This window comes from Pundamilia nyererei, unplaced genomic scaffold (genome assembly GCF_000239375.1).
Source record: "Pundamilia nyererei isolate P.nyererei 1_Seehausen unplaced genomic scaffold, PunNye1.0 scaffold00120, whole genome shotgun sequence".
NCBI lineage: Eukaryota > Metazoa > Chordata > Actinopteri > Cichliformes > Cichlidae > Pundamilia > Pundamilia nyererei.
Genome location: NW_005187521.1, coordinates 673,160 through 687,319, shown reverse-complemented (window position 1 = coordinate 687,319; position 14,160 = coordinate 673,160). Strand labels below are relative to the sequence as shown.

The 14,160-nt window shown below is 43.5% G+C and overlaps 1 protein-coding gene across 5 annotated transcripts in view; it reads left to right on the top strand.

Annotated features, from left to right (window-relative positions):
- The window catches only part of ate1 (arginyltransferase 1), a 50,485-nt gene that overhangs the window by 25,196 nt on the left and 11,129 nt on the right, over nucleotides 1-14,160 (top strand). For all 5 annotated transcript variants that reach the window (XM_005742383.1, XM_005742382.1, XM_005742381.1 and 2 more), the window contains 2 exons: nucleotides 967-1,148; nucleotides 4,600-4,699. In XM_005742383.1, the coding sequence (XP_005742440.1) occupies nucleotides 967-1,148; nucleotides 4,600-4,699 (282 nt within the window). The remainder of the gene's footprint in view (nucleotides 1-966; nucleotides 1,149-4,599; nucleotides 4,700-14,160) is intronic.

Sequence of the window (14,160 nt, the reverse complement as noted above, 5' to 3'; positions counted from 1 at the left end):
GGATATAACTTTTATTACCAGTTCTTCTTAAGAAAACTGTCAGTCTGCTGGGGTCACAGAGCTGCAGGGAGGTGTGGGAGTAGGTGAGAGATTCTATTTGGTCAGGTTTAACTTGGTCAGAGCGCAGGCCCAGTGGCGCACTGGATTAGTGATCTAGCTCTCTCAGTGTTGTGATAACTAGCAGCGTCTGTGCTTCTTAACTGCGTCCAGATGAAGGCTGGAGAAGGAGACGGATCCTGTTACTAGTACGCTGAAGAAAGACACATACACAAACATAAACCAATACCCTTGCTTAATATGACTTTTAACCCCAAACCCCAAGCCTCTAGATTTAAGCCTCTGGGATAAAAGAAGTCAGCTGACTTGATTGAAAAACCCAGCATGCAGTAACCCTGTGAGAAACGCAACGTGTTACAAAAACTTAACAGTTTCATTAATGGAGGGAGGCCCGGGCGCATGGGTGCTCACTTACACCCGCATTCTTTCGTGCCGCAGGGGGAGTGCAGACGCAGACATATATAGGAGGAAAGCTTGGCAACACTCCACTACCGCCTGGTGAAATGGATTTTGCTCGTGCAGGGTCTTTTTATTAAAATCCTCTCCCGGAGTGTTTCTGTGGCCAGTGGCCCCCCCCCCCCAACAGCCCAACTCTGCTCCTGCTTTCACTCCACATTTGGGAGCCATTAGCAGGCCGAACGTGAGGCTACTGTACACCCCCACACATAATGCGTGAGGCCTGGCAGGGAGAAGCACGGTCTGTAATACAACATCATACAGGTGTGAGTGTGCAGAAAAGAAAGTGGATCAGTGCAAGAAAGTAAACGAGCGCTATTAAATACCACATTCTCGTTCCTCTGTGATTTATATATTTTTACATGCAAACTATACTGTGCACTAGAGTGCTGCTATTGTTCTGACCAGTGACTATTTTCTCTTAAACTTTTCACTCTGTTTGCTTTCCCCCAGGCAGAATATGCTCCAGATGGGCCTGAGGTGGGCTACGGCTCCTTCCACCAGCAGTACTGGCTGGATGGACGTATTGTGGCAGTGGGGGTGATTGATATCCTGCCTACCTGTGTGTCCTCCGTCTACTTGTACTACCATCCCGACTTTAACTCACTGTCTCTGGGCTCCTACTCTGCTCTCAGGTTTGTTGTCAGCACTCAAACACAATGTGCTTGCTGTTTACGTGAAAAACTGCTGTGAAGACAGAAGTAAGCCACTGGGACATGATGCCAGTGGTGTTTTTAAAGGGCTTGGCGTAATAAAACCTCACCGGTGCGCACATTACTCACGGCAGCACCATAGAGTGCGTTACAGTTGGTCTTAAACGACCACAGCAATGATTACGAAATGCAACATGCAGCTCCTTTTAAGAAAGAAGTTGCTTTGTCTCTTATTCCTTTCATTCTTTCTTCCCTAATGTCTTTGTTCTGTCTTTGATGCTTTCTCACTTTCCTGCCTCTCATGTTTGCCCTCCTCTTAACCTCTCTCTCTCTCCCCCTGACTCTTGGTCTATTTGGCTCCTCCCACATTTTATCTTTAGAACTGTATACTATAAGTGCCACAGTACTCTAGGTCAGGCAAAAATACCTCTTTCTTCCCACTTGATTGGTTGAGGCAGTGCTCTGTTTTGCGGTTCAGCTGATGACAGTTCTCTCTCCCAGGTTGAAATAAGAGAACTCACGCATACTCTATAGGTGCACATATCTGGCGTTTCCTGTTAAAATGTAACCCAGTAATGCGAGAAAGGCTTTTAAAAATTTCTCTGCACATATGCGAGGGACCGGGTGATCTTCGCTTTAAAGTTGGTGTGCACAGGTGTTAAAATGGGAGTTGTGAGCGTTTATGTGCAGTCGCGCAGGATCAGGCTTTTCTCATATAGAGGGAACACCTCGGTCATCCTAAGCACACAGCCCACCCCTCCATCACTTATTATTGTAAGAGTCTGACTCAAAGAGTAACACAGAGTGCTCGACGTGTGGAGGAGGCCTTGGAGAAGGAAGCCAGCGGGACTGAAATCCTCCCACGTGTTTACAGACACCAGAGAACGGTCTTTGGTCTTGGACACTCCCTAGTCTGCTTGGACTGGCTGACTCTGTTCAAAACTTGCTGTACAGAATGCATGTGGCCCTCTCACCCCCTCTCTGGTCTTGCGATGCATATATTCATTACATTAGATGGCGTTCCTACAGCAGGCCCAGTTGGATTGGAAACGTAACTTTTCAGCCGCAATCAAGTTCATTCTAGTGTTTAAAAAAAATAATAAAAAATGTTGGTAATTTTCCTTTTTCTATTTTTTAGTAACAAGAGTTCATGGAAAGTTCTGGAATTTTACACCATTACCTCTTTGGGAGTCCTGATTTGTGTATTTACTCACTTATCATTTTACAAATCACGTGTAGCGTTTAGATAATGTCAGAGCTGAAATAAGATACGCCTGGACGTCAGGCATTACAACAATACTAAAACAAGTACAGCACTGTGCGCGCTATTTAGCTGCGTCAGTATGCTTGTATGCGCGATTCAGCAGGAGAAACAGGAGAGGGAGATGTTGAGAAATTTCTCATAAGAGTGCTGCTCCTTCTGCCACAGGCCCCCGAGGACAGAAGGAAGAGGGGAAGAAAAGAGGCGCATAACGAGGTGCCTGAAGCACTGTGTACAGGGAACACAGCTGGTGTTAAACCTGGATCTTTCTTACGAGGATGTCCTGATTATGTTGTCGTCAATGATCTCAAACCAAAATATACTGTATTTCTTAATCAGGCTTAATCTGATTCAGTGTTTATATTTTTCTGTAAACAGTCTTGTAGTTGAATGCGCACATAGCCTATGAAAAGTAAAAATTAAAAAAAATAATTCTAGATAACTAAAATGTCCACTTTTAAAATACTTAAACAGTATTTTGCAACAAAATTGCAAAAATTGCCATTTGAGTCCAATCAACATGGACTCGAATGGCAAAAATTCCTGCAGTGGCCCCAGTTTTAACCACATATATATATTATATAGATTACTCATAAATGCTGACACAATAAAATAAGTATCTGTGTGCTTCCCATCACTAGAAGCTCAACACAGTTCTTGTAAGATTAGGTAACGAAATGTTTCCACGTGCATGCAAAGCTGCAAAAAGCATCTCATAGCATGCATTATTATGAACCGTGTGCTTGCGTATGCACATCAGTATGAGGGAAGCTGTGCAGGAGCAGAGGGCTTGATAATTGGCTTGTGCTGGAGTGTCAGATGGCTGAAGAGGGGATAATGGCGGACTCAAGCTGCTGCCATGGGGGTGGAGGTGGGGGGTGTGAAGGCCTCAAGTGAAGGGGGCCTATGGCTTTTTGTGAATGGGCCCCTCGCCTCTCTTGACCCCCCCTTCTTCCCTGATTCAGGCCTGCCGGGCCCTTTTGTAGTGAGGGGATGGGAACCCAGGAACCTGGCAGCAAGCGGGTGACCTTCTAGCACCTCTCTCTTGCTGCCTCTCTTCTCCGTCCCTTTCTCTTTCTTGACCCTCCTCTTTTATATTCTCCTCCTGTTCCCTCTCTCTCCCCCTGTCTCCCCCCCACCTCCCTTGCTTGGCTTGCTTTGTCCCATGTCTTATTTTTCAGTGCATCTATTTTATTTTAAGGCCTCTTTCTCTGTCTGTTAAGTCTTGTAAGAATGGGAATTCTCCCACTTCATTTAAGCGGGTGAAACACAGAAGTGGAAGGAAGAGTGAAACAAAAAGGATAGGGGGGGGGAAAAAAGAGGAGCTGGAATTTAGTTATGGAATAGCGAAGGAAACGGCCGAGAGAAAGGAGAAAATAGGCTTTCAGTAAAAGGATGCAATTAAGGAAGAAGCTATTGGGGAAAAATAAAGCAGGCGAGACATTTACTGTATTTGGAGAAGGTGTATAAATCCTCCAAGTTCTAAATCTTTATTTTACACACTCTCTTCCTCCTTTTTCAGCACCTTCTTCTCTGCTTCAGGGCTCAGGGCTGATAGAGAGAAGGCAATTGTTTTTGTGTAATGACATGAAACCAAAAAGAAGGTGAAAAAAAAAACAACCTGCCTTTTTGAGTGTGGGTGTTTACTTCCTCAGCTTAGGCACTGCTCTAGACATAGCAGCAAGTGCCATTTATATGCTGCTGATGGACTAACTTGTAAGTGAAAACACATTTTAAGTTAGTTGGTGTATTTTTTAATGTATCAATTTGAATGTTTTATTAATTCCTTTATTGTTGCTTTGTTATTAAAAATTGGTACTTTTCTGATGCAGCATCCCTGCATATGCAGTTAAAACTGTGCGAAACTCCGAATCAGCTCATCAGGGTTCATATTTTTCAGAAGAGTAAACACTGCAGTAAATAATCGAATTAACCTGACAATAAAATAACTGTGTAAATTGCAACCATGATTTTTCTACATGGGAAATTGAAATCGGTGCCCTGTGGTGCACAAACTCCAGCTATGAGGAAAGTGATGTCGGATCGAGCCATCCGTTTAAGACGCAGTGACACTGCATGCTGCTTGAATACAGTATGTGGTGTTTCAAGCATGAAGCCTTTTCCTTACACTTAGCTCTCTGACAAGGTGCATTTGTGTGTTTCCTGCCACAGGGAGATCGCTTTTACCAAGCAGCTGCAGAAACAGTCTCCCAAGCTGTCCTACTACTACCTGGGCTTTTACATTCACTCCTGCCCCAAGATGCGGTATAAGGTACGCATTATCTCACACGTACAGCACATTTATCATGGTTATCACACTTTATATTGACTATATATTTGAATTTCAGCACTGGGGTCCTACGTTGTTGAGGTTTTGTAAACTGGAATTCACATATCAATGAGTTTAAGTGTTTTATACTCTGATATAAATGCTTTTATATTTTAACATTTTGGTACAACAGTAAGAGGCCTGTTACGACACTGGTATGCTGGAGATTTGCCATCTTGTAATTCAAATGTACCTCTTTGCTCTCCTTTCTTGGGCCTTTTAGATCTCAGATCAGATCTCTGTTCTATACTCTTTCAGTTTTGTCTCTCTTGCCCATCATGTCTCAGGCCAGTGACCAACATGCTGTAATGTCTTTTGTTTGTAAAATACCAATATTAAGTACTAATATAGTTTTTCTTTTGCTGCATAATATTTATAGCTTTATAATATAATCACAAAGGGCCCTGTAGATCTCTTTATATAAAATCCCAGCACCTGCCTTAATTAACATTACAGTCTAAATTACAATTTGGAATTCATTCACCATAAGTTTATCTGGATTAGCAACATTTATCAGTGATGGTTTGAGTATAACACAAGCATGAGTATATACTCAAATGCTCCTGTTAAAATGTATTCATACACAGTCAGTATATTTGATGGAGTGAATAGAGCATGTGAGGGAAACAAAGTGATAGTGAGGACATCCAGGGAAGTAAGAGAGGATGAGGCTGCTGAAGACATTAAAGGTTTAGCGAGAGGTTACACTGGTGACAGCAGCCATAACTCAGCAGTGAGAAGAGTTCAGGACGCTTCCACAGAAATCTGCATGTACACTGCAGTTTACCTGCTGTAGAAACTGACACAAATAATAAATGTGGATACACAGAGGAGCCAGGACTCTCAAACATAACCTCGGTTCACACCAGAAACCGCTGAAATATCTATAGCTTAGGAGGATGATGAAAGAAAGGAGTCTTTCCAAGTGCTTTAGTTTAGCTAAGTTTTTCCCATTCTTTCTCTCTTTTACTCATTCATCTGCTAATTCCTCTATTTCACTGTCATTTCATTCAGATGTTCCCAGAGCTTGTTCTTGCCCATGGGAGACTGATGTCTTGTTGGGGATTATGGCAACGTGCCACATCTTTTTATCCATTTACATCTTGCTTTGGATAGTGCTTTGTCCAAATTCTCAGTTTGGGACTCTGTATATGGAACACATGAGTGTGTTTGCTCTATTTGTGTGTGTGTGTGTGTGTGTGTGTCTGTGTGTTGAATCTTGATCACAGTGTTTGTCTGTGAACTCTGTTACCACAGCACCTAACTCCTCCTGGCTCTGGTATTTACTACCCCCAGCCCCCCATATCTGCTCTTGTGTGTTTGCCTCTGCAGCGTGTTGTTCACAAACTCCCCACTCGGCCCTATTTTACCCTTGGGGAGGAACACAGAACGAGGGTGAGAAGGTTGCCCGGTTCCCACCTTTGGGCTTTCCCGATCCCACAGGAACACAGACACATTCAAATGTACTCTGAGCACATGCACGCTGTCTTGTGTTGTCTGATTTGCATATGAGCCTCAGTAATTCAATAATGCACAGAGATGCTGTGGAATTGTCACTTAGATGGGGCAGTGTCTACGCTGTTTTTGTGTTGAAGGTTTACTGGTTTCTGGATCTCAGCGCTGCCTCTCGGCTGCTTTAAAGAAAAACACACCAGCTCCTGAACTGTGCTGGACACCACTCACGCCCCATGAACACAACTTCCTCTCTCTATTTTGCACACCTTTCCCTCCCTTCTTTTCATCCTTGCCACTTTTTCTAGAAAGCCTCTGTTCCCATTACTTACTGTGACTTTTCCTTTAGTTTTTCTGCCCCTCCATATGGGCCTTTGTCATGTTTTATGCTGAGTTGTTGTTTTTCACACCCAGAATCTGAGCTTTTTGAGGTGATATATGATTCATGATCTTAATGTTTGTTTTGTTTTTTTACTATGTACTGAATAATCTAAGAGATCTAAGCATTTCCCATTCCCACCTTGAGTACTGTCTGCATGTGGTAATGATGACATAATCAGAGTGTTAGTGCAAGCATAAAAGGCTCTACTAAGGCAGGTCACTGAGACGAGTGTTAAAATATTGTAAAACCAGTTTCTTCTGTATTAAATTTCACACTTGTTGACGCCATACTCCCATTTTCCTGAGGAGTAGGAGTAGTATTGTTTATATTGCACTATGAGAATTTTTTTTTTTTTTTTTGCTGTATACTTTTACACAAGGGGCTGGAAACCTCGAATATCAAAAGAGACATTTTTTTTTAAGCAAAAACATCTGTATGGATACTCAAAACATATTTGAGGCTCATATTAGCCCATTGACATTATTAATAGTTGTAAGAAGTTTAAATCTTTTAACACATGTGACTATTTTGCAGGAAGCAATTTATTTAATTGATTCTTTGGTATTGCTATGAAAGTATTGGACTAAAATTAGTTTAAAAATGTTATTTTTACCAAAAAGCTGGAAAAGTTCCATTTTTCCTGCTTCAGAATGGGTCTTTGGAGGGTGATTACCCACCTAAGCACGAGTGGGCCACATATAGTTAAGGCAAAGATTTAGTAACAGTAACTCAGTCATCAAGGGTGTTTTTAAGCCACAGGGAGCCACTGAAGGCGGGCAGAAGAGCCCCATGTGGCTCTTTTTTGTGATCTGTTAGCGATACCTGTCTTTTACCCTCATTCTTCATCACTCTAATGGACTTGGCTGTCAGGCTACAAACTTTACTGTTCTGCAGGTTTCAATTTTGCAGGAGAGTTTTTTAACCAGGTCACATCTCTGCAAAGGAAACGCTACATGCGAAATGGTTTGAAAACTCTTAACAGTGCCAGAGACTGGGCATGGTCCTGCAGAGTAGCCTTAAAGGGTCCTTGAAGACTTGGAGTCCAGCCAGGAACAGAGGGTTGCCTGGCCAGTGTCAGACCCTCTCCTTTGTTCTCAAAGCTGGGACTGAGTGTCCCACAGAGTCTTGCTGGTTTGGCTGGTGGGTTCAGGGTTTGACGTGACATCCTGCCCCTGGCTCCTGTCCCTGGTTCTTTGGCCCTGCATGGCCCTGTGATGTCAAGCTGTAGAGAGCAGAAGGTGAAGCTGTTGGAGGCTAAATGAGACCAAAGGTCTTGGCCCTTCTGCCACTGTTCTTCTTTCACAATGCTTCTCGTGTGTTAATGCTAACATTCATTTGAGTTATCTTGCTTTCACGGATTCCATCCAGTGTTGTCAGTGTGTCTGATGACAGGAGAGCAAAGTCACATTTGCTAACAAAAAGAAACAAAAGACAAACTTGTCACTGGATGCATGCATTTTGCAGATTCTCACAGACAATATACAGCTTTTCCTAAGCACTTGAGTTTGACTGTGACCGTCCAATTACCTGCTAAAACCATAAATAAAATCCTTAATGTGCAAACCAGCTCAGGTTCTTCTTGCAGCATTTTATTCCTTTCTCTTCAATCCAGCTTCAGCTGCTCGCAAGATTTCATTAACTTTCATTTGATATCTTTTCACTTTTTATTTTCGAGCTTCAACTGAACAAAGAGTCGATCCATTCTGCACTGTAGTGTTTTTTTTCCATTTTTCTTTTCCAGAAGTGCGTATATGCCCGAGCACTTGTCTGTGCAAGTTACTTTTGAGTACTGAATAAGCAGACTTTGATGATAACAAATGAAGCGCTCACCCTCTTGGCTTAACCAATCTAGTACCTGGTCTTAACATTTCAAATGCTTTTCAAGTGTGGTGTACATGCTTATATACAGACACACACTCAGCCTTACAGAATACACACCCAGTTATACCCGCTTGGCGAGGGAACGAGAGAGTTGTATGAAGTGCCTCTTATTCTTGTTATTATTGTTCACAGTGAAAGAATGTCTCGCTCTGAGCCCAGGAAGCCATTAAATTTTCCACAGAGAACGAGAAAGAGTGTGAGTGAGTGAAAATAAGTGAAAAGAGGGAGGAAGAGGACAGATGGAGAGAAAGAAAGGAGTGACAAAATGTGTGCCAAATGAGAAAAGGAGGCGAGATGAAAAGCGTTATTCGTTTTCACGGCGGTACTTCACCGACTTTTAAAGAGCCCTTTCGCAGCAGCTGCACCTCTGTTTTCCTTTTCAAAGCCAGCTCCTCCTCAAACAAACAACAAACACTGTCAGAGAGCCGGTCACTCCTACAGCAGCAGCCAGAAGTTTTTGGGTTTGGTTTTTTTTGGGGGTTTTTCACATGACCAAAGCTTTTGAATTCAGTGGACCTGAAATAAATCCATCCAGGTGTCAGCCACTGTGCGCAAGAGTATGTCGGGATACGTGCAATGAACAAATTTGATGTTGGTTTCTGGGTGCAGCGTTTGCCTTAATCAGTGCGTGCCTGCAGGCTTTTCTGTCACCTGCTGCATCAGCTTAGCTTTCAGGACATCAATTAGACATGACAAAGTGACTCCCAGCTCTGGTATCAACACAGGAGCTCACTTTCACCTGCATACGAAAGGTTTGAAAAGCAGTACGCAGTCATCTGTTTTTAGGTTTTCATAGAAATCAAATCATAGAAATAGCTGTCCCCAACAAGTAAAAATGGAATAATCTGTATTAAGTCATTACAGAAGTGTATATTAATGTAAATCTCTCGAACACTCTCATCCCCTCTTCAGGTACGCAGTGGCAGGTTATGACATGCTAAAAGCCTCCAAGCGAGCCGCAGCTATCAGGACTCTGCATGTGTGTTATTTTCACTCAAGGGGCCCAATCAGACACTATGCTATGCGTACGTGTGTGACCTGACATTTTGTGTGTCACTTGTTGAGCGTCTTGGTAGATTAAGAGTGACGGTGAGTGAACTTGAGGCATCTCAGGGTGGGTGTTTCCCTACAGTAGCCCTCATCCCCCCACCCCTCCGGTGCGCGCGTGCTACAGTCCACGGCTTCGTTTTAAGGCAGCGTCAGATTTGTTGATGAGGGCATCGCTTTCTTACGTATTCCTGTTTATTATTGTTGAGCTCCTGGCATAAACATTATCCCGCTTTGGTAGGTTTTGATGAGTAGCATTGAAACGGTTTACAGTGAACAACAGTGTTTATGTTGAACTGTCGTCTAATGCTGTAGGCCCAGAACAGCGCCATGCCCCCCCTTTTTCCTCTTTCTTTCATTCTTTTTGTTTCTGTCCTCCTTTCAACATTTCTTAACAAAAAAAGGAGGGGAAACAGCCGCCATGCTGGTCGGGATGAAAGATTGATAGAGAGTAAAGAGATCAGATTGAAGAAACTTTCAGCTGATTCCATTCGGATGAAAACATGGCAACACGTTTTTGCTCTTTTAGTCTAATGTTATTACAGGCAGAAGTGATATCTACTCTCGCAGTGGTGAGGTTCTCATTTCTCAAATTGTCATCTGTATGCGAATGTGCAGTAAGTCATGATGAGGTGGTATAAACTTACTGTTCGGCGCGGTGCGGCGTGGATTGGTCTTTCTCACGCATTTACTGTAATAGTTTTATGTGTTTAGCCCTCTCTTTCATGTCTGCCTGTGTTCTTTTTCTCAGAAGAAGCAATATTCTCTTGGTTCGTAAAAGCTGTTATTCTACTAAACCAGCGGCATTACCTTCCAGCAATCCTCAAGTTAAAAAACCCTGTGCCCATCAAAATAAGATCAAATCCAACGTGGTCCATTTTCACCCTGTCTGTGAAGTTTATAAGCCAAAGCTTAGCCGTTTTGCTGCCTTCCACTTCTCCCCCTTTTCCCCCGAATTTTTTTTTTTCTTTTTTAAATTGGAGCCTTTCTGACAGAAACATTGTTGTTTGATTTAGCTTGACAGGAGACCACCAACAGCGCACCTCTCAGCAGAAACATTCGTTTAAAGTTTTGATAATTTCTCTTCTCTTTTATGCTTCATCCTCTCTCTTCTGTCCTGCCACACTTTGTGTTTTTAACAAATCGTTAACAGGTTAGAGCACGGGCTTGGTCCAGCCACTGCTTGGCACCCTAAGAAACGGTTTACAGTGAAAAACATTGTTTATGTTGAACCGTCGCTGACAGTCTCTCACCCTGTCAGCGCTGACAGGGTGAGAGACTGAGGGAGCAGAGTTCAGGGAGGTTAGGTTAGAAGATTCAGTGTTACTGCTCGTGGAAAGACAGAGTTGGGAGAGGGCGGGTTGCAGAGAGAGTCTAAGCAAAGGGGAGGTCTGAAGGTCATAAGGGCAAAAATGAGAGTTTGGAGATGGTGTCATGCTGAGCACATCCAGAGCCCTCTAGCTGCCAACCTGAGGTGTTTGCCTTACCATTAACTTCACCTCACCTCTATTTATTTTCAAAACCTGGTGCAGCTGCGCCGCTTTGTCTGAAAGTCTGTTTTTTGTTTGTTTTTTTTTCTTGGCAAGAGACCACATTCAGATCTTTGATAAGCCCTACTCGACAGAATGGGCTGCTTTCATAAATGCATTTAGAAACGCAGACTTATAGTGTGGGCGGAGGCCTTGCAGTTAGAAATCTGAGGTGGGGTTTTAAGACGGAGATTAAGGGCTGTGGCTCTGACTGCAAGTCGGTAACCTGTGGTCTGTGTCAGACATTCATAAGAGTTCGCCTGCCCGTAAAGACCCGAGAAGATGAAGAGATAAAAGTGCCCAGTCTGAGAGCTGATGCCCATAAAAGTGCTGCCATTGGTTCTCAGGGTTTGGTCGAAATGTGATCCTGTAAAAATATTTTTTCCTCATTAACCTGTCATCCGTGGAGCCGTGACGCACAAGCCAGGCAAAGGGAGCGCTGGGCCAGAATTGACTTGGGTGGAAGGGATTGGTGGGGGTTGTCCAGGGGCCCACAGGGGAGACTTACCAGCCTGGATGCTTTATTTGAAGGCCGTCCTGTGGTAATGTGTTGAGTAGGGTGAAGAGGCCTCGGCGGGCCCCTGAGTGTTTAAACAGCAGCAGTTGGCGTAAACCTCCCGTAATGCAGCCTCATTTCTCTGGGCCCTCACACACACACACACACACACACACCTCAACAGGCACAAATGCATATGTAGGTCATGTGAAAGTATGATCGCATGGGCCACTATTCTAAAGCACGGCTTGTTTGGACATGTCTTTCAGTGGTGCTGTTCATTCAGCCTGCTTAGTTTTGTATGCTATTTTTCTAGCTGCGTGTGTGTTTCTGTGGGTCGTGCTGTTTATGTGTGTCCGTCAGCAGGTAGAGCTCCCCAGTCATGCCGCTGCCTCCTCCTCTGGGCACAATATATGCATGTCAACAGTCGGAGGACCACAGAGAGGGGTGTATTGTGAGCGCCGCATTTTGAGGGAGAGTAGAGTCGTTGTGGGTTTCAGGACCTCTGTTTATTGGTTTTTGAGTAAAATTGGTTGAGAGTGACCCTGGGTCAGAGTGCTGGCCTCTGCCAGGCTAGGTTAGGTTTGCCTGGCTTTGGGTCACACTGCTTCTTTGTACGTACTCCAAGTTCAGGCTTGTCCTGGGTGACGGCCAGCTGCAAAGAAATGTGACTTCTTGACCATATTTGTCTGCTTGGGTTTAATGCCCATTTCTTTCTGAGAGTGCTTGACCACTATGTAATCCCAGCATAATATCCCATTCACTATTGTGTTCATGCTTGACCTAATATATTATATAAAACAGGGTGCTTTTTGTATTGCATGTTATCTTTGGATAATATATCTCTTGCCAGTGCCAGACAGACTAAAGTCTAACATTAGTGACCTCATCTATTCTATGACCACTCTTACATCACACTTTTGGAGCCGCTCTGTCTCATACTGAGGTAGGTGTTCAGTTAACCAACTGATTACTTTATAACTTGATGTTCTTTCCTGGGTTGGCTGTATCAGTTGTTTTAACAAGAAAAGTCTCTTTGAAACCGCATGCAGACACTGTGCACGGTGTCTGACTCGTGCAAACGCAAACATACAGTGATACCTCAGCAGGGGTAGGGGTGTGTAAAACTTCAGCTGTAGATATGAGCAGGAAATTAGCTGCAGATGTGGGTGTAAAGTAATGCAGATGGAGACAGGGAAACCCTCTTACCATGACACTAAGTCCACCTCCTGTCTTTTGGTCTGGCAAGCCTGAAAGGGGATCGCTTTGAACCATGACACTGCTGTGTGGCTACAAATCACCAAATGATCTCATCCTCAAAACTCTCTTTCTGATGCAACATGTGATCGTATCTTTACGTTTTTGATTCCTCACAAACACATTTCCCTTTTTCTAGCTGCATAAAACTGCCAGAGCCCTATAAAATGTATTTGTAGACACTGAGCTGGTCTCCAATGTTAAAAGGTTAATGAGCTACAATCAGTGCTTCAAGTTTGTGTTTAATTGATTAAAGCTGCTTTTACAATTTGTGACACCCTGGCGGGAGAGAAAAGAAGGTGAAGAAAGAAACTCCTGTTTGACGGTCTTTTGTTTGATGAAGCTTGTCTCAGCTCAGCACATACCAAACTCATTTGTCTGATTTCCTAGTCAGACTGGGAGGAGGAAAAGAAGCAGGAGGCAAAAGAGGTGTAGATTTTCATGAGGATTCCTTGGCTGCGGTGAAGCACTCCATTTATGGCTCTGATTAATTGCTTTTCATATAAATCATTGGTACAGGCCTGGGGCATTGCTCTCTACCTCGAGGTGTGTGAGACAGGAGTGTGCACAATTAAGGGAAGGAACAAGGTTAGTGAACTTTATTATGGACTCAGTGACTCTGACAGAAACACACAAATCTGTGTGCATGCAGTTGTGTGGCCTCAAAAGAGTGAGTGATGCTGTATCATTGATGGGCTGGGGATGATAATAGTTCTGCAGAGTATTGTGTAATTGTATGTCAGGCCCTGTGGAGATATGTGTTTATTTAGTTTAGATGATTGAAGCTGCATAATAGTTTACACTGGGGCAGCTTGTTATTCAAATGAGGTTGAGTAATTGTCCTCTCCTGCTTGTTAAAGTTTGGGTTCACTGGGAATGCTGCGCTGTAGTAGATTGCTTTCGTATAAACAGTGACCTCTGCGCATTCATTAACAAACACAGTGCAAAACAACAGATTAAAATGACTCAGAGCCTTTTCTCACTTGTACAGTTTACATTTTGTTGAGGTTCTCCCTCGTCGTCGTCACATTATTACTGGACGCACCTCTTAGTTTGTCCATTCATCTCCTTGTTTAGTTTTTGTTTTTCATCTTGATCTACCCATTTATATTTCTTTCCCTGACTTTCTGCTTCTCTCTGGCTTCAGACATTCTCTCTCAGAGCTGGGCCCCTCCATGCTGGCACCCAGACTGCTCCCCCCACCAGCCCCGCTGCAGTCAACGTCTCAAAACATTAAATACCATCCTTTTGCTTCATCTGCACCTAATTTTCTTTCGCCCCTCCCTTTCTCCCTCCTAACGCCTCTCATTTTTCACACCTCAGATTGCAGCCAAGTCTGTCTGCTGAAGTTTCTATGCGC